This window comes from Ammospiza caudacuta, chromosome 10 (genome assembly GCF_027887145.1).
Source record: "Ammospiza caudacuta isolate bAmmCau1 chromosome 10, bAmmCau1.pri, whole genome shotgun sequence".
Taxonomy (NCBI): domain Eukaryota; kingdom Metazoa; phylum Chordata; class Aves; order Passeriformes; family Passerellidae; genus Ammospiza; species Ammospiza caudacuta.
In genome coordinates, this window is record NC_080602.1 from 10,428,077 (window position 1) to 10,447,963 (window position 19,887).

A 19,887-nucleotide genomic window follows, 5' to 3' on the forward strand; every position below is an offset into this window, starting at 1 on the left:
AGGCGACCGAGGGGCTCCAATTCCCCCCTGGGCCATGGAGCTGGGGGAGCCACTGCAGTCCCCCCCACAAATCCCCTCTGCATCCCCCCAGTCCCCAGCCACGAACTGGCCCCCGAAACCGAGCCCTTGAACCCCCCAAATCCGAGCCCTGTAGGAAACGCTCGTGGCTCTGAATGCCCGAGGGTTTTTACTCAACCTTCTTAATTTTTGTTGGATTTTCTCCTCCTTTCCCGAAGTTTTTTTGTGTGTTTTGTTTTGTTTTTTTTTTTTTTAAATTAATTTATTTATAGATATATTTAAAAAAAGCAATAGTCCTTTGGTCCCTAAACTCTAAGGAATGATATGACTCTGAAACAAGTAATCCTATGTCCCTGTGCCAGTGACAAGCAGGGGAAGCGCGTGTCCCGCCACCCTGCTCCATGGGATATATATATATATATACTTATTTATATATATCTTCTATAAGTCCAACATACTTTGATCCTTCTTTTTTTTCCCCCCAATGCAGGGAAAAAGGAAAATCTTGCCGTTTTTCTTTATCATCCAAACAAACATCCTCCAGGTGAAGCGCCCGAGGCTGGTCCCGTCCCACCGGCTTTGGTTTAAGAATCCATTTGGAGCCTCTTTTCCTCGTTTCTCCTGGGAAATCGGTAGCAGCAAATGAGTGCTTTAAAAAAAAAACCAAAAAACAAAGGTAGATCGTGGCCCGGCTGCCCGGAGCCATCAGCCTTGCTCCCAGTGAGGGATCCGGTGAGTCCCGGCGAGCGGCCGGCGGCGAATCGCAGCCCCGGCACCGCATTGCTCCCCTCCTTCCTTGTCTTCCTCTCATTCCCGTTAAACAACAAACAAGACCAGTTTGGGAAAAAATTCAAAAAGGAAAAGCTACGACCAAAACACTCTCTTCTTTGCCGTTTTCTCCTTCATCTCCTCCTCCTTCACCTCCTCCGGGGTGTGTTGCAAAGAAAGAGAGTTACGGGTTTGGATACTGCACTTGGGGAAGGGGAAAGTCGTCAGACACTGCGGGACGTCCGACCTGGAACAGAAGGAAAAGGTTGTCAGCCTGCTTCTGGGGGATGGAGGGAAGGAAGGATGAAGGGAGGGACACATCCCTTCATCCATTAGGTGGGTGGTGCCAGGCAGAGATCCCTGCACACACTCAGGATGTAACACAGGGACAGGGGGATCCTCCATGACCAGCACGTCCCCAGGGCCAGGCCCCTCACCTCTCCGCAGGCTGAGCTGGGGTCAGTAGGGTCTGTTGGCGTCTTTCGGCCGCTTTAGCTGCACTTTTAGCCTCTTCATGCCGATCTGGAAGCCATTCATGGCCTGAATGGCCGCCTGAGCACTCGTCGGATTGTCAAAACTGACGAAACCTGGCGGGGAGGGGACACAGGGGCTTGTCACCACACACATCACAGGCACTGCCTTGCCTGAACCCAGGCACTGAAATCCTGTGGGATGCTCCTGGTTTGGGAGTGCTGGGAGAGGGGGTCCTTGGGTAACACCACAGCCCCGGATTGCAGGGACTGGGTGACAGGTGATGGCACCTGCAGGGACACTGAGGTCTGCAGGGACACTGAGCTGACAAGGCTGTGAGGACAGCAGCATAAGAGGGTCCACAGGACACTGGAGTCATCTGCAGGGATACTATGGGATGGGATTTGTGGGGTCACTGGGGTGACAGGGTCTGTTAAAGTGATAAGGGCTGCAGGGACACTGAGGTGATGGGGTCTGTGGGGACACCAAGGTCTGCAGGTATGTGCTGATACCAGGGTGATGGGGTCTGTGGGGACACCAGGATGGGATGTGTGGGCTCAGGGGACATCTGTAGGCCAGGTCTGCAGAGACCCTGAGTTGATAGGACCTCCAAAGACACCAAGTGAAAGAGTCTATGGGGACACTGAGGTCTGTGAGAGGGAGATAGAAATCCCTGAGCTGGGGACATAGGGAGAATTGGACCCCAAGCAAGGGACAACAGGGAGACATGGACATCTGAGAGACTAGGGAAAGAGAAATCCCTAAGATGAGATGTTGGAGAGACAGACTCTCAAGCAGGGACTTCAGATGGACACCTCAGATGGAGATGCTCTGCGCTGGGTGTCCAGAAGAGCGAGACTTCCGCGCTGGGAAGACTGGGAGAGCCAAACCCTTGAGCTGGGATTTTGGGACAGACAGACCCCCTGAGCCAGGATATTGGGAGAGCTGGACCTCCAGGTTGGAGACCAGAAAGAATGGGACTCTGGAGCTGGAGACTGGTAAGAGCCGGGATGTCGAGGAGCATCAGATATTTAAAATGGGATGCTGAAGAGAGACAGACCCTGAGCTGGAATGTTGAGGAAGAGCCAGAGCTCCAAGCTGCGATGTTAAGGGTAGCTGGAACCTTGAGCTAGGGACTGGGAAGAGCTGGGACACCAGGGAGAGCCACACCCTGGGACTTACCAAAGCATTTACTCTGGTTGGTGGCACGGTCCACAAAGACTTTGGCAGAGATGACGTTGCCGAAAGGCAAAAACATCTGCGTGAGCTCCGCGTCCCCGAACTCCTGGGGCAGGTGATAAATAAACAGGTTACAGCCCTCGGGACCTGGGTGACACACAAAGGACAGGACACGTCAGCTACGAGGTGGGGTCACCCTGGGGGACACCGAGGAGCCACTGGCCCCACGTGGGGTGACCCCCACCCCTCACCTTCTCTCTGCTGCTGCGGGATGAGGGGCGCTTGCTGGGGAAAGGCTTGGCTGATGGGAGCGTAGGCAGTGGGATATGCTGCTGGAAGAGAGAAACAAGAAGCTGAGGCCATGGCACCTGCCCCAGCCACAGAGAGGGCTGGGACAGGCAGGTCCCCTGTTGTCACCTGTTCTGCCCCATGGCTGCTGGCTCTGCCCTTCCCACCCCTCCTGACACACCAGGAATGTGGGAACAGCTCTCCCAGGAGAAATGCTGGTGATAGCAGTAATATAGCCTCAAAGCTGAGTAAAGATGGTACTTTTAGCAGAAAAACCCCAAAACTTGATTTTGTTGCAAATCTGGACATTGCTGTCAATGCTCCTAATAAAATGGCTGCTGGGCTTGACATATTTCCATGGGAGGCCCTGACTCTTTTCCCTCCACAGCCCATGTCCTTGGCCGTCAGACTTGGCCACGTGATGAACATCCAGACTTTTGGTGTCTTGGTGTGAGGGTGACCCTCTGCCACCTCCCAGATCTTGCCCCCTCTTCTCAATACCACTGCCAGGGCTTGCCCATGCAGTTATCTCAGCCCTGTGGGTATTAAAATTCACTTTGCACTATCCAAATTTGCACGGGGCGCCATGACAGGAGCCAGTGGGATGAGGGGATGATGCTTTCATTGGCATTGCCACCCTGGAGCTCCTGCCAGGGCTCAGCACCTGCTGCTCCCCTCATTAATTCATGCCCAAATGCCCCAGTCCAATGTTCAACCCCAGGGTGATGTTCACCTCCCAAAAATAACAGTGAGGAGCAAAGAGGGGAGAGAGGGAAGGAGTGGGGAGCGAAGTTTGAGACCTGCATAGTGCTGCATGCCGGCGTAGGCCTGCTGGAGGGGGTCTGCCACCGTGGGGCTTTGAGCTGGGAAGAGAAGAGAAAGGAGAAGGAAGACAGAATAAGCCAGAGAAAGCCAGGGATGGATGCATGCACAGCTCCCGTGGGAAAGGGCTCCTGACCAAGTGCCGCCATGGAGGGGCAGAGCTGCTCCCTGCCTGAATTCCCTCCTCCCTGCAGTGATGCCACGGGAGCACACCGCGGGTTCATCCAGCATGTTCCCGGGATGGGGAGCACCCCGAGAGCACCCCACACGAGCCAAGCACACCCCCCCAGCCCCGGGGCGTGGCGGAGCCCCAGGAGGGCTGTACCTGGGTAGGGGTGGATGCCATTGGTGTAGATGGTCTCGGAGGCGGGCTGCCCGTTGGTCTGGGGCGGCAGCGGGCTGAAGCCGTTCACCCCAATGGGCGTGGCAATGCTGGGCACCGGCGCCGTGCTGATCCCCGGAGGGGTGCTTGTACCTGCAGGAGCATGGCGTCAGGGCCGGCACCACCCCGAGAGTGCCCCCCGAGGATGTCAAGTGGCAAATGCGAGGGTCCTACCTGAAGAGGGAGTGAGGGGAGCAGCCACCAGCCCGCTGACATTGAAAGCGGCCATTTGTTGCATCTGGGCGGCAGCGATGGCAGCCATGGGGTTGAGGCAGGTGCCCTGCGCGGCCGCCATCAGGGCTGCCTGCTGCTGCATGATCTTCGGGAAACAAGGGGGGAAAGGGGACAGAGAGCGAGAGGCACAGAGAAACAGAGAGAGGGGAGGGCAAATCAGCATCTCTGCTTTGGATGGGTTCAGAGGGATAAATGCCACCCACTGCCAGACCCAGGGACAGGAGTCTTGGTCTTGGTGATGCTAAACATGGGACCACTGAACCCTACAACCGCCCTCAGCTGTGGGCAGGAAGCACTGCATCTGCCCTTAAACAGGGATACACCAGCCCTTCCAGGCATCCACACACCCTGACACTGGTGCTTTCAGGGCCAAACCAGCCCCCCTACCCACGGGGGTACCCCAAAGTCCCCGGGCTGCTCCAGCTCCTACCGCTTGCGTGTAGGCCCCGTAGGCACCGAACTGGATGGTCATGGGGTTGAAGATGCCCAGCTGCCCCGCCATCTGATGCATCCGCCGCAGGGTCCTCTCCTTATCCGTGTCTGCAAACTTCACCACCAGGCTGGACGAGGCGCCCTGAGGTGGGGGAAGATGGGGCTGATGGTGGGAGCACAGCAATGCCCCAAACTGTGTACCTGCCATGGGCGTGGCTCGCAGCGTCCGCAGCAGCCTCAGCCCTGGGGACGCTGCCCAGCTTGGCAGCAGCAACCAGTGATCAATGTGAGGTTTAATTATAGCCAGTTTTTCTCCCCAGTGGCAGCTCCCTGACCTCTGCTTCCTTTCCCTTTCCTTGTCCACAATTCTGACCTTCAGCGTTAATTAAACTGCCCCTTTCTCTGGCATGGAGAGAATTAGTCCCACACTCCCACCTCCAGGGCTCAGCACCTTGGCAAGGAGGAGCCTGGGGTGATGTGGCCAACAAATTGCCAGTCTGTAGGATTTTGATGCAATTAGACTGAGGATCAAATTAGTGGGTGATTGGATTAAGCAGGCAGCGTGGGGTCAGCCAGGGCAGGGTGTGAGCCTGGCACTTACCGGCATAGTTTGGCTGCCATGCAGGCTGTTGATGGCAGCCTGTGCCTCGGCGTGGCTGCCGTATTTCACAAAGGCACAACCTAAGAGAACAGAGGGAACATGGGACAGGTTGGATGTGGCCACTGTGGGTCCATAGGGTGCCCACCCAGTGCCCCAAAGCCCACCTTTGCTGGCTCCATCAGGCCCTCGGAGGATGGTGCATTCCTCAATCTGGCCGAAGGGCTCAAAGAGGCGGCGGACGTCGTCCTCGCTCTGCTGCTTCCCCAGCATGCCCACAAAGAGCTTCCTGTCTTCTAAAAACAAAACCAAACCCATCAGAGAGCGGGAGGTCACTCACCATCCCAACCCCTCACCAAAAATGGTGTACGGAGGGGAAGGAGCCAAGTGACATCAGAGGGAGGGAGCGACACCGATCCCACAGAGAAGGTGCTGGGCTTATCGTCTCCATCCTACAGAACACTCAGGATTGGAAAACCTCTCCTGTGGGGAAATTGCTGAGGGGCGAGTCCTGAAGAGCCATTGCTTTAGGGAGAGGAGCTGAGACTTTTTCTAGGGATGGGGGGGCTGGCTCCCCCAGCACTGGGGTGGGATGCAGTGGAACAAAGAGAATTCACAAACTGGAGGAGATCACCCTCGTGTGATCGACTCGCAGAACAACCCACAGCCTCCAGCCATGCCCAGGGGACATCAATAACCCAAACACAAGAGAAGGGATAGTAAATAATGAGAATTTCATGATTATTACCAGCATCTGTCTTGTGCGGCCGCGCGCTCCCGCCGCACGCTAATGGCATTTGACAAAGGAAATAAGGTGCCCTGTCAAGAGCGTTGCTGGGGAAATAAATAAATAATGGCAGGAGACGATGAATGCTTAGTCTGTTAAGGTACCAAGAAAATTAGTTAAGGGAATAGGGCTCGTGTGTTGTCTAGTTAAACATAAAGCATCTCCCAGGGGGAGTGGGCTGGGCAGCCCAGCGTTGCCTCCTGGGTGAGGGGGCTGCAGACGGGAGCCCCAGCTCACCCATCGATTTTTAATCCTTCACCAATTACACTCGGTAAGTGGGTAATTTATTTGCCAGGTCCCTCTGGGACACGCTGGGACCAGCTCCCGGTGTGTTTAATAACAGGGTTTGGATGGGGGGGAGCTACCTCAGCCATCCTGCCAAGTGCAGGCGGCCCCACGAGAGCATCCTGCATGTCTGATAGCGCCTACCTGCCCAGCAACACAACACATGTGGGATTTTGATCCAATTCCTGCCATTTTGCCCAAATGATCACCTCAGCCTGGCAATGCCACAGCCCAATGAGTGGCAAATGCTCAAAGAATTTGAGGGGGGTGGTAGTTTGATAGGGGCTTGGGCCATATGCAGCCAACTCCTGCCCCGGGGTCCCCACAGGCAGCTCCGGAGAGGGAATTGTATTTTTTTGTAAATTAAGGTGGTGAGGGAGAGATGCTGGCTGGTGCTCTGCACCCCAGGGATGCTCACGGTATGATGTCAGGACATTCCCAGAATGATATGAGGATGTTCCCCCCAGCTGACCAGACAGGGAGAGAGAAGATGGCATTTGCTCTGCACCCAGGTTTGGATGCCCCCAGCAAAGGCAGATCCTTTCCTGGATTTCTCTGCAAACCAACCTTCACACAGCAGCCCTCGTGATGCCACCATGTCCCCCATCACCCCCTAGGCAACCCTGTGGCCCCCTGCCCATGTCAGGCATCTGGAGAATTGAGGACCTACCTCCTCGGCCCTCGCTGTCGGCCGGCTTCACCTGGATGGGGCGGTTCATCTGTAACACAAGCGAGAGCGGTTGGTCAGTGTGGGGGCCCCTGAACCCTCTCCATGGGGAACAGCAGGATTTGGCCAATGACTGGCACTGCGAGCTGGGGAAAAGGGGAGGGACCTGCATGAACAGATCTGGGGCTTGTGGCCACAGAGACCCGGGGATGCCACGTGCAAAGGGCAATGCTCCGGCCCTGGCTATGGGCACCCAGTGCTGCAGGCACCCGCGGGGCTGCCAGTGCCAGGCTTGGCCGCCTGCCTGCTTTCCTCGACTGCAAAGGACTGCAGAGGCAGCAGTAGCACCCCGCCAGCCCCAGCCCCTCTGGTACCATTGCCCTCCTTTTCCCAAACCTCACCCAAATTTGGCCTCCTCCTCCTCACCGCCATGTGCACCCATGAGCGTGGCACCCGTGTGCAGCAGGACACACTGGGCTGGCAGGCACATCCCTGGCCTGCTGCCCCATGGAGCCATTCCTCCTCCTCTCTCCCCCTCCTTTTTCCCCTCTTTTAGCCGAAAAACGCTACAATTATGGCCGTTTCCATGGCAACAAGCGTGCTTCCCCCGCGATGCTGCGGAGCCCGAGCCATGTGCTCGATGGGGTCGCCACGGCAACAGCGAGATGTCACACATGACGGCGCGGGGGCGCGCACACGAACACGCCCCGAGCACACACGGGCACAGCCGCCCCCATGTGTGTGTGCACCCCCATCCCAGGTGCCCCCCGCCGCACCCTGGTAGGGGTCCCTAAATTTTGGGGATGGGTGGGGGCAGAGACAGTCCTCCCCACATCAGGGTGAGGAAGAGGATGGGTAAGAGAGAAGAGGAGGGAGGTTTCCACAGCAACCGCCTCGTCTCCAGGGAAACGTGGAGAGAAATGTCAGCGCAGAGCTGGGGATGGTCCAGGGAAGGGATTGAGTCCCCAGGAGTCATGGGATGGCACAGAGTGGCACTGAGGGACACCTCACAGTGTCACCCATTATGTCACCAGTCCCCCAAACATCCACCTTGTGTAGGGGCAGGATTTGGCTCACCCCAAACTCCGGAGACTGTGACAGCACCGAGACCCTAAACCCAGAACCCCTCTGTCCCTCACATCCCTGCCACAGCCGGGAGGAGGGAACCCCATTTTGGGGGGGGCTGCCCCCCTCCACTGACCCACCAGCCCCATTTACCAGCGTGATGGCCTTTGATGGAATAAATTTCCCATGCCCGCTGCTGTATGCTTAATGTAATAAAGGCAGTGAGGATGATTTAGAATAACATTTACGGAGCCGCAGAGTGTCATTTTGATGTGTCTCCCGTCTCCGCTCGCCGGTTATTAAACTGTATTGATTCCCCGGGAGCGGCTGATGTTTATAAATGTCAGGCCTCAGGGAACAGCTAACCTACCCCAGGGCTGCCACACCACACCAAGGAGAAATTGCCCTGGCCTCTAGACACCCCCAGAAGGGGGTTTTGGCACCCTTGACATCACGATGTGCCCACCACAGGGTGCTTGATGACCCCCTGTGGCACCCAGAACTCCTGATTGTCCCCACAGCACCCCTGCACCGTGTCCACACAGCCCTCTATCCATGTTCCCACACTAAACAGCCACCCAGGCATTTCCCCCTGCTCCTGACACCCACCTGCAACACCCATCCATCCACTCATCCATCCGGGACACCCACACAATCACCCACACACCCATCTTACCCCTGGATTCATCCAGCCATACTCCAACACCCATTCCCATAGCATCCATCCCTCCCCATAGAACCCATCCATATCCCCAACACCCATCCTCATAACACCCATTTGTTCCCATAGCATCCATCTATAGCACCAACACCCATCCATCCACCCCCGAATACCTGTCCATCCCCATTGCAGCCATCCACATCCCCAACATCCATCCCCATACACCCATCCATTCCCACAGCATCTATCTATATTGCCAAGATCCTCTATCCATCCCCCAACACCCATCCATCCTCACAACACCCATCCATATCCCCAACACCCATCCATCCCTGCACCACCCTTCCATCTGCCCATTCATCTTCCATCTTGCCACCACCCACCTTTCCACTCCCACAGCATCCATCCATCCATCCATCCATCCATGCATCCATCCATCCATCCATCCATCCATCCATCTCCCACGCCCCAGGGACATAGTGACACCCTGCTTGGGGTGTTCCAGCATCAACCATCATCAGCAGTTCACAAAGCCCCAGTTACCCCACGGTCAAACCACTGGTGTTCCACAGGACAGGGGATCACCAGTGGGTGCCAAACCACCTCCTGACTGCTCAGGCACTGTCACCCACCCAGATTTGGAGCCCCTCAAAAACCTGGATACCAGGGAGAGCCAGCCCATAGAATCCCCGCCAGGGGATGTGCTCAGTGGGTCACTTCTGGCCTTTGTTCCTTCCTTAGCATCACACTCCTCCTCCTTGTCCTCACAACCAACAGCCAGAGGATGCAGCAGGCCACCATGCACCCAAATGAGATGGAGGTGGCAGGTGACACTGGAGCAGCGAGTGACTGTGGGAGCCTCATGCCCATGCCACCCCAGGGAGACAGGAACCAAGGTCTGGCAGTCACTCGTCACGGGAATACCTTGACAAAGCCCTGGGGTAACCCACAGCCAGGCCACACAGCCAGCCTGGGGACAGCCACAGCACTGCACAACCCTGGCACACCCTACACACACCCACACACCTCTGAACCCACCCACAGACCCCAGCACCCCCTGGCACAGCCACCCCCAGTCCCCCTGGCACAGCCACACACTCGGAAGCCGCACACGTGTGCCCACACAGTGCTGTGCACACCGCGCGTCTGTCCCAGCACCCACGTGTGCCCACTGCACACAGCCCCACGGGCACCTGCACAACCCCAGGCTGCACGCCATGCATCCCACAGAGCCCTGCCTGCTGCCATGGATCACACACAGCCACGGGCACACACCCTGGGATGCACAGCCAGTGCCGGGATACAATTCCCCTTGCCTCAGTTTCCCCATTGTAGCAGCAGGTCCCATAGTGGGACCCTTGGGAGCCCTCTGTGGGCACACAGACAGCTTGGGTGGGCTCACGGCACCCCAGCAACACCCACATCCCATCCCCATGGCCACCATGCACACCTGAGCCCAGCACAACACCTGCACTCCCTGTCACACCCTGTGTGCCCACACACCCCCACTGCTGCCACTCCCCCAGCCCATGTGCACCCACACCATGTCACCATCACTGGGGACAAAGACACCCTAAGCTCCTCTTCCCACACACACAGACACCCACGTGCTTGCACACCCACCTGCACACACCCGGGGGTCAGAGCTGCACCCCTGCCAATGCACACACCCCTCCCTGCACCGCCTGCGGGTGCAACAGCCCCCGAGCGCTGCCCCCTTGCACACCTGCACCACACACACACACACACACAGAGCTGCGGTGGAAAAATACACCCTCCAGCCAGCACACACACCAAACCCATCCCTGGGGGCACATACACCTCCTCACCACCAACCTCCATCCCTGCCTGCAAACACCCCCCCCCCCCAGCATTGCTGGGTGCCAGAACACCCTCCTCACCACACACAGCCTCCCTGGGTCCGGAGACATCACCAACACCCCTCTGCCGACACCCTCCCTTTCCCTGGGTGCAGATACACCCTCCCAGCCACACACACACACACAGAGCCCCCACCCCGGAGTGCAAATACATCCTCATCACCAACACATGCACCCCATCCCTGGGTGCAGATACACCCTGCACAGCAACACACACCCACACACCCCATCTGTGGGTGCAGATACAGCCCCTCACCAACACCCCTCCAACCCCATTCTTCTGTGCAAATACACCCCTCCTCACCAACACTCCTCCATCCCCAACACCCATCCCTGGGAGCAGATACACCCTGTCACCAACACCCCCAATCCTCATCCCTGTGTGCAGATACACCCTGCAACACCCACAGCCGCCCACCCCATCCCTGGGAGCAGATACACCTCCCCACCAACACCCCTCCATCCTCATCCCTGTGTGCAGATACACCCTGCAACACGCCCACTCACAGCCCCCAACCCCGTGTGCACATTCACCCTGCTCATCAACGCCCCTCCATCCCCGTCCCTGTGTGCAAATACACCCTGATCACCAGCACTGCTCCATCCCCATCCTATGCCTGGGAGCAGATACACCCCCTCACCAACACTGCTCCATCCTCATTCCCATCCCGGGGTTCAGATACACTCCATCACCCTCACCCCCACTCACACCCACCATCCCTGTGTGCAATTACACCCTGATCACAAACACGGCTGCATCCCCAGCCCACCCCTGGGAGCACCCCCTCACCAACACCCCTCCATCCCCAGCCTTGTGTGCAGATACGCCCTGCTCACCATGAACACCCCTCCATGCCCATCCCCAGGAGCAAGGATCCACACCCTCGCCATCACCCCCGCTCCCGCACAGCATCCCCGGGAGCAGATACACCCCCTTGCCATCACCCACATCCCTCCTAGAGCCCCTCCGGTGCAGCCCCCCCACCCCGGCTCGAGCGGAGGCTGCCGGGCGGTGCCGGGCCGTGCCGGGCCGGGCGGAGGCGGCGGCAGACAAAGGCGGGGCCCTACCTCGATGCAGAGGATCTTGGACCCGGCGGGCACCCACAGCACGGGCGGCCGCGGCCCCGGCGCCGGCACCTGCGGCAGCTGCATGGCCGGACCGGCCGGACCGCCGGCTCCACCGAGGCGGTTCGGCTGAGCTCGGCTGCGCTCGGCTCCACCCGAGACGGTTCGGCTGGGCTCGGCTTAGCTAGGTTCGGCTCGGCAAGGCCGGTCTCGGCTGGGCTGGGTTCGGCTGGGCTCGGCTGGGTTCGGTTCGGCTCGGCCGGATTCGGCTGGGCTCGCGCAGCGGCGCGCGGGGGGCGGGGCACAGGGCGGGGCGGCCGCAGCCCCGCCGAGCCGAGCCGGGCCGGGCCGGGGGGGGGGCGGGGCCTCGCTTGGACACGCCCACCGCAGTCTGGACACGCCCCCAGTCCCCGACACGCCGGGGGCGGGGCCTGGCTGGGGTTGGGGGGCGACGGTGGGAACACGAAGGGTGCGCAGGTACCGGGGGTCAGCAGGTACAGGTGAGAGCACAGGAACAGGGGGTGTGCAGGTACAGGGGTGTGCAGGGACAGGGGTGTGAACACAGGTACAGGGTATGAGCAGGGACAGGGGTGTGAGCAGGGACAGGTGTGAGCACAGGTATAGGAGTGTGAGCAGGTACAGGGGTGTGAGCACAGGTACAGGGGTGTGAGCAGGGACAGGTGTGAGCACAAGTATAGGTGTGTGAGCAGGTACAGGGGTGTGAGCACAGGTACAGGGGTGTGCAGGTACAGGGGTGTGAGCACAGGTACAGGGAGTGTGCAGGTACAGGGGGTCAGCAGGTACAGGGGGTCAGCAGGTACAGGTACAGGGGTGTGCAGGTACAGGGTATGAGCAGGGACAAGTGTGAGCACAGGTACAGGAGGTGTGCACAGGTACAGGGTATGAGCTGGAACATGTGTGAACAGGTATAGGTGTGTGAATACACGTACAGGGGATGCGTAGATACGGGGGTGAGCACAGGTACAGGTGGTATGAGCAGTTACAGGGTATGTGAGGTGTGTGAGCACAGGTATAGGTGGTATGAGCAATTACAGGGTATGTGAGGTGTGTGAGCACAGGTACAGGTGGTATGAGCAGTTACAGGGTATGTGAGCACAGGTATAGGTGTTTGAGTACAGGTACAAGGGGTATGAGCAGGTACAGGGGGTGAGCACAGGTAGAGGGGTTGCACATAAGTGCACATGGGTGTGCTTGTGTGCACAAGCAGATGGGTGTGCACAGACACAGATGTGTGTTCACAGGCACTCATAGGTGTGTACCCAAGCGTACACAAGTGCATACACATGGGTGTGTGCAAAAACAGGAGTGCTCAGGCACAGACATGTGAGCACATATAGGTGTGAGCACACACAGGCGTGAGCACTTACATGGGCACAGGGTGTGAGCACAAGCACACAGTGCCCTGCACTGCTGTGTGCACACACACACACGGAGAGGTAGGCACAGCAGTGAGCCCCTATGGGGCATGCACCAGCACATCCATGTGCACACACATGCTCACACATTCACCCCCAATCCCCAAGCGAGGGGCCATGGCAATAGCAATACACACTACACACCTGCCTGTGCCTGATGAGAATCCCCCGGCAGGGCCTGACCCCGGCCTCCTTTAGGCTGCCAAGGTGGGCTGGTAACTCTCGAACTTACTGAAGTGTGGCCCCGCCGGTGAGAGCACGGCTCAGGAAGCCACATCCCCGCAAACCTCATCCTCCTCTGTCAGCTCCACACGCACACAGCAGGGATTGATATTCATGGGCCCCGGCTCCTTCCCCAGCCAACCCGCGGGCCTATTGATTTTTATTTAGGCGAATAATTAAATATTTATTTTCACTTTGTTAAGCTCGGGAGGTCGGAGCCCACAGAAAGCGCAACAGCACGCGGGCGGCTGGAAAATCGATGCCTCGGTTTGCGGCTGCTGGAAGTGGCTCCCGCGCCTCGGGGAGGTGTCACCAGCCCCCGCCCTGGCTCACCCCGATCCCTCGGTGTCACTTAAGGCTCCCATGACATGGGAAGGTGTCCCCAGGTGCTGCTCCAGCTCAACTGGACCACCTCAGTGTCACTCAATTCTGCCGTGCTGCAGGGAGGTGTCACCAGGCCCCGTCCCAGCTGACCCCGCCGCCCCAGTTTCACTTACCCCTGGCAGCGTCTTCTGCTCGTGCAGGGCACTCTGCGCCTTCAGCGCGGAGTCACGGGCGCAGTAGGTGAGAAAGGCACAGCCTGTGGAGACAGGGAGACAGCATCAGTGTCCGGCCTGCTATTGCCACAGTGCCCTGTGCACACAGGGAGCTGGTGGCACAGCTGATGTGGCACTGTGGTGTCTCAGCATCCTGGCATCCAGCACAGTGACACCCAGCACACCAGCACCCTGGGACTGTGACATCCAGCACCCCAGCACCATGGCACTTGACACCCTGGCATCCAGAATCCTGGCCCTGTGGCATCCAGCATCCCAGCACTCTATCACCCTGGCACGGTGGCATTCAGAATCCCAGCAACCTGGCATGGTGGCATTCAGCACCTCAGCACCCTGACATTCAGCACTCTGGCACGCTGGCAGTCTATAACCTGGGATTTGGCACCCTGGCATGGTGGCATCCATCACCTTAGCACCACGGCATCCAGCAACAAGCACCCTGATGATCTGGCACCCTGGCACTGTGGCATCCAGCAGCTCAGCACCATGGCATCCACCATCCCGTTGCACTGACACCCTGGCCCCATGGCATCCAGCATCCTGGTGCCCTGGTACTCTACACCCAGATGGGCACACACAGGGTCACAGTTCACCCCCGGAACAGGGTAGGAGATGGAGCAGCAGGATGAAGGAAGGAGCCAGGGAGGAGCAGGCAGCACATGGGCAGTGGCACTCTGGCCCCAGCCCTGGGGAAAGCCACAACCCAAGTCCTCCAGGAAGCAGATCTCCAGGTGTCGAGGCTGTGCACCCTCTCTTGCCAGCACAGTTCTCCCAGCCTAAGCATCCTCCTTAGGATGAGATTTGTGTGGTGAAGGCACTCGGGCTCCTTCGACATCATGGCGCTTTGGAAATCGGGAATACGCCTGGGGTGAGGTTTTCCCACGCTGACTCACGCTGCCGAGCCACTCGCTCGCAGAGCTGGCAGCAACGAGCGAGCCCTGGGGACAGGGTCCGGTCCTCTCTGCTCCGTCTCTCCTGAAGCATTCCTGGTGCCTGTGCCACCGCTGCACCGCTCCCTCCCTGAGGGCTCCCCCCCAATTTGCTGGGGTCACATCCAAAAGCATCTGAAAGTGATATTAAAACAGCAGCAAAACAGTTTCCCTTCAACAAAGTAAATATTTAATGAATAAAATTGACATTGATGCATTTTTAATATTGGCACAATTAAATCCGCCAGCTGATTAAGTATTAATAACTCTTAATAAGTACAATCAGCGTGCCTGGGAGGAGAGGGAGCATGGCGGCAGGGCGGGGGACGCTGCGGGATGGGGTCCCTCGCCCGCCTTGGGGTGTTGGGGATATCTGCCCTCAATGGAGAGCAAGGAGAGATCCCCCTGGATCAACACTCTGGGAGATCAGCACAGCAGCTCGCCTCAGTCCCGGTGCCATTTCCAGTGTTTACCATCTGTAATCATGTTGGTTTCCTGCTCTCCGCTCTTCTTTCTCTCTTTTTTTTTTTCCCCCTGTTTTTCCTGCAGGCGACAATGTAGACAGTGCCCGGGCATTCTGGAGAAGTTGGGAGGGCTGGCGCAGGAGCGGTTCTGCTCGGGAGGCTCGCCGGGAGGGAGGATGCCGTTCAAATTAGAGGAGCGTCCGCAATTAAATCATGCGGCTGGGCCGCAGGCGTTGAAGCCCGCGCTGGAGGAAGCGCAGGGGGAGCCTGGAAGGTGCAAATCCCATTGATCCAGGCATAGAAGCGGCTTCAGAGACACCTGGGGAAGTGCTGGAGGCCAAAAGTGCCAAAAGTGCCAGAGTCCAGGCGGCTGCCCCACAGACGAAGGGCATCGACACGGCAGCAACCACAAACATCAAGTTTTGGCTCCCCAGGATAGTCTCAGCGAAGCAGGTGCTGGCTGTGGCACAGGGGTTTGGTGACAGCTTGTGGCTCCTCTCTGGGGACACCTGGGGTGTGCTGACTCTGCTCTGGCACTGCACAGCACAGCTCTTGGGTGGGGTGTCCCGTGGAGACCTCGGCGGTGCCTGTGTGTCCCCCTGGGTGTGTCACTGCTCCTCATGCCGTGCCACTGGGCCACAGCACCTGGGACACACTGCAGAGATGGCACTGTGTCCCCATCCTGTGGCACCCCCTGGGTGTGTCACTGCTCCTCATGCCGTGCCACAGGGCCACAGCACCTGGGACACACTGCAGAGATGGCACGTCGCCAGCCTGTGCCACCCCCTGGGTGTGTCACTGCTCCTCATGCCGTGCCACAGGGCCACAGCACCCGGGACACACTGCACACATGGCACGTCCCCATCCACAGAGGGGTGTCTGTACCCCAGGGGTGCTCCAGCTCCCGGGGTGCACAAACTCATGTGGCTGTGCTGATGCCAGACAGGTGCCCCCAAGGCAGGCAGATGTTCTAAAATCCATTGCAGTGCTCCCTGCCCTGTGATGCTCTGGTCCCAGGGGTGCCCCCAAGCCAGACAGCAGCACCCTGACCCCTGGTGGGTGCTCCCCTCTTCCTCAGGGGTACCCCAATCTTAGGAGGGGCCATATATCCAAACATTCCATACTGCGGTGTTCCCACCTCAAGGTGCTCTACCTCAAGGTTTCCTCCAACTTAGGAATATCTTCACCCCAAAGGTTTCCACTCCTTAGGGTGCCCCATACTTATGGGTGTAGCCTCCACATGAAGGATATCTCCACCTCAGGTGTAACTCAGCTGAGGGGTGCCCATATTTGGGTACCCCACCTCAGGGTGTCCCACCTTCGGGACATCTCCATTTCAGGGCTACATCACCTCACAGGTACCCCATAGCAGTGTCTCTGACCTCAGGCATACTTTCAGATCATGGTGCCCCCTCTCAAAGCATCCCAGCTGTATCTCAGGGTGCTCCACCTCACGTTATCCCACCTCATGGGTGCCTCCACCTCGGGCATGTCCCACCTTAGAGGTATCCCTGTCTTGGAATGCACCATCTCAGGATGTCCCACTTGAAGGGTACCCTCATCTCAGGGCACCCCACCTCAGTGGTGGCCCACACTTAGGTACCAAACCTCAGGTTGTCCCATCTGATGGGGAAACCACATTTCAGGAGTGCCTTTGCCTCAGGGATATCCTACCTCAGGCTGTGCCATATCAGGGGTGCCTCACATTGGGTGTCTTTGCCTCAGGGTGTCCCACTTCAGGGGTGTTTTCACCCCAGGGTCCCCCCTATATGCCAGCGTGCTCCATCTCAGTTTATCTCACCACAGGGGCACCACAACTGAGGGGTTCCCACCCTCAGAGCATCCCACCTCAGGGCATCCCACCTGAGGGGTATCCCTTTGTCAGGATGATCCATCTCCAGCTGTCCCACTTGAGGGGTACCTCACCTCAGGGGTATCCCACCTGAGGGACAGGACCCCTCACCTGAGGGGTTCCCCCCCACCTCAGTCTGTCCTGCCTCACAGGTGGCCCATACTTCGGTGCCACATGTCAGTGACGTCCCACCTGAGGGGTCCCCCATCCCAGGACACTCCTGGTGTCCTCAGGGTGTCCCATGAGCACGGTACCTCACTGAGGGTGCCCCCCCCCACCTCAGGACATCCCACCAGAGCAGTACCTCACTGAGGATTGCCCCCCATCTCAGGGTGTCCCACCACAGCAGTACCTCCCAGAGGGAGTCACCCACACCTCAGGGTGTCCCACCAGCATGGTACCTCACTGAGGATCCCCCCAACCTCAGGGTGTCCCACCAGAGCAGTACCTCACTGAGGATCCCCCCAATCTCAGGATGTCCCACCAGAGCAGTACCTCACTGAGGATCCCCCCAACCTCAGGGTGTCCCACTACAGCAGTACCTCACTGAGGATCCCTCCATACCTCAGGGTGTCCCACCAGAGTGGTACCTCACTGACGGTGCCCCCCCACCTCACAACATCCCACCACAGCAGTAGCTCACTGAGGGTGCTCCCCACCTCAGGACATCCTACCAGAGTGGTACTTCACTGAGGGTGTCCCACCAGAGCAGTACCTCACTGAGGATCCCCCCACACCCTAGGGTGTCCCACCAGTGCAGTACCTCACTGAGGGTGCTCCCCACCTCACGGCATCCCACCACAGCAGTACCTCACTGAGGATCCCCCCCACCTCAGGGTGTCCCACCACAGTAGTACCTCACTGACGGTCCCCCCCCACCTCACAACATCCCACCACAGCAGTACCTCACTGAGGGGTCCCCCCCACCTCACGACATCCCACCAGAGCGGTGCCTCACTGAGGATCCCCCCCACCTCAGGGTGTCCCACCTCACCTCAGGACAGCCCCCACCTCAGGCTGTCCAACATCAGGGCATCCCACCCGGGGGGGTGCCCCGGCCCGCCGCCCCCGCACCTTTGTGCATGCCGGTGAAGCGATCCTTGAGCACGGTGAGCTCGTAGATGCGGCCGAACTCCTCGAAGAGCGGCTTGAGGTCGCTCTCCTCCAGGTTGCGCGGAATCTGCCCCACGAACAGCTTGATGGCGTCGTGGTCCTTCATGGCGATGGCGCCGGGCGGGCGGCTCAGCCCGTTCACCCGGCCGCTGTTCGCGGTGCTGAACGCCGCCCCCGCCGCCTCGCCCGCCGCCGCCGCCGCCATGGCCCGTTCCGCGCCCCGCCCCGCCCGACCGGCACCGCTCGGCACCGCCCGGCACCGCTCGGCACCGCTCGGCACCGCTCGGCTCGCCTCGGCACCGCTCGGCACCGCCCCGCTCGGCACCTCTCGGCTCGGCTCGGCTCGGCCCGCGCCCGCCAGCGGGCCCGTGACGTCAGCCGGACGGCCCCGCCCAGGGGTGCTGTATTAGCATAATGAGGGGGCGGTGGCCAATCAGAACCTCGAGGCGGAAAGAGGGGTGGGGCGCGTCCAGGCTCCGCCCACTGCTGCGCCCTGCCGGGCTCACGCCGGACCCCCCCGCTCGCCACCCTCCCGTCCATGGCCCCACGTGTCCCCCCATTCGGCCCCTGTCACCCCTATCACTCCCGTCATCCTCCATCAGCCCTCGTCATTACCATCACACACCCCCCCGCACACCCCCACCACCAGAATCCTTATCATCCCCCATCACCTCCCGGCATCCCCATTACCCCCATCACCCCCATCACCCTCCCCCATCATCCCCATCATGCCCATCACCTCCCATCACCCCCCATCACCCCCATTCTCTCCATCACCCCCGGTCTCCCTCCCCATCCCTCCCATCACTTCCTCTGACCCCCATCACGCTCTGTCATGCCCCGCCACCCCCCATGCCCCTCATATCCCCCCATGTACCCCCTTTCCCCTCATCCCCCATCACCCTCATGACCACCTACGTCCCTCCCTTTCCCTCATCTCCCCATCACCCCCATCATCCCTCAGCACCTCCATCCCCTCACCTCCCTCCATCCCCCTTTCGCCCCATCATCCCCCCAGCCCCTGCCAGGGCTGTCCAAGGAGCAGAGCAGCCTCCCACCTTCCCCCCTGCAGCCCTTTAGTAGCACCCAAACTTAACCCCTCTCTGCTCCCCACCTCAGAGCAGGGTTTAAACACACACAAGAGGCTCAAAAAGGGTCAATTTGAACACTTTAATGAGTTTTTCGCCTCCATGGACGCCACCCTGCCCTGTTGCCCCCCTGGGGCTGCCCCAGAAGGGGGAGGAGGAGAGCACTTCCCTCCTGCATCCCATGTCTCCCCGAAAGATCTGTAATTAGACTGAGCAGCTTTAATACCTGGTGTTGTCGTTAATTAATTAATTAGTCCCAAAGCAGCAGCCAGGTGGGGGGAAGCCTGGCTTCCCCAGCGCGCTGCCTCGTGCGTGCAGGGGCTTGTGAGTGTGGGAAGGGCTGTGAGCATGTGCCACTGTGTACATGTGTGTGTGAGCATGTGTGCAAGCACGTGCAAGTCTGCACAAACGTGTGCATGCATGTTCAAGCATGTGCATGAACATACAGGTGCTGCAAGAGTGCACACGAGTGTGTAAGTGCGTGCAAGGGTGTGCACAGCACATGTGTGAGTCTGGGCAATGATGTGTGGGGGCATTTGCACATGTGGGCAGGTGTGCATGTGTGTGCAAGCATGTACAGGAATGTATGGGCTTGCAAGGACCCATATGCACATGTGTGCAATG

The 19,887-nt window shown here is 59.0% G+C and overlaps 2 protein-coding genes across 5 annotated transcripts; both read right to left on the minus strand.

Moving 5' to 3' along the window:
• Nucleotides 1–153: 153 nt before the first annotated feature.
• CELF6 (CUGBP Elav-like family member 6) lies at nucleotides 154–18,161 on the minus strand. Of its 4 annotated transcripts, XM_058811253.1 has the most exons (13): nucleotides 18,137–18,161; nucleotides 13,758–13,840; nucleotides 6,935–6,983; nucleotides 5,360–5,488; nucleotides 5,196–5,275; nucleotides 4,593–4,736; nucleotides 4,103–4,247; nucleotides 3,872–4,021; nucleotides 3,525–3,587; nucleotides 2,688–2,768; nucleotides 2,440–2,583; nucleotides 1,224–1,373; nucleotides 154–1,033 (listed from the first exon to the last, which is right to left on the minus strand). In XM_058811253.1, the coding sequence occupies exons 1-12, from the start codon at nucleotides 18,144–18,146 to the stop codon at nucleotides 1,246–1,248; spliced, it is 1,206 nt and encodes a 401-aa protein (XP_058667236.1). In that variant the 5' UTR covers nucleotides 18,147–18,161; the 3' UTR covers nucleotides 154–1,033; nucleotides 1,224–1,245. The 4 variants fall into 4 exon arrangements, with proteins under 4 accessions (XP_058667236.1, XP_058667237.1, XP_058667235.1 ...); XM_058811254.1 differs by lacking the exon at nucleotides 18,137–18,161 and having other exon boundaries at nucleotides 5,360–5,485; nucleotides 13,758–13,832; XM_058811252.1 differs by lacking the exons at nucleotides 13,758–13,840; nucleotides 18,137–18,161 and adding an exon at nucleotides 11,606–11,840 and having other exon boundaries at nucleotides 5,360–5,485.
• Nucleotides 11,783–12,806, minus strand: LOC131561847 (anti-sigma-I factor RsgI2-like). Its single transcript, XM_058811307.1, is given in 5 exon segments — nucleotides 11,783–11,796; nucleotides 11,988–12,143; nucleotides 12,146–12,282; nucleotides 12,317–12,569; nucleotides 12,572–12,806. Coding segments are annotated over 5 exon segments (795 nt in total).
• Nucleotides 18,162–19,887: the final 1,726 nt, after the last annotated feature.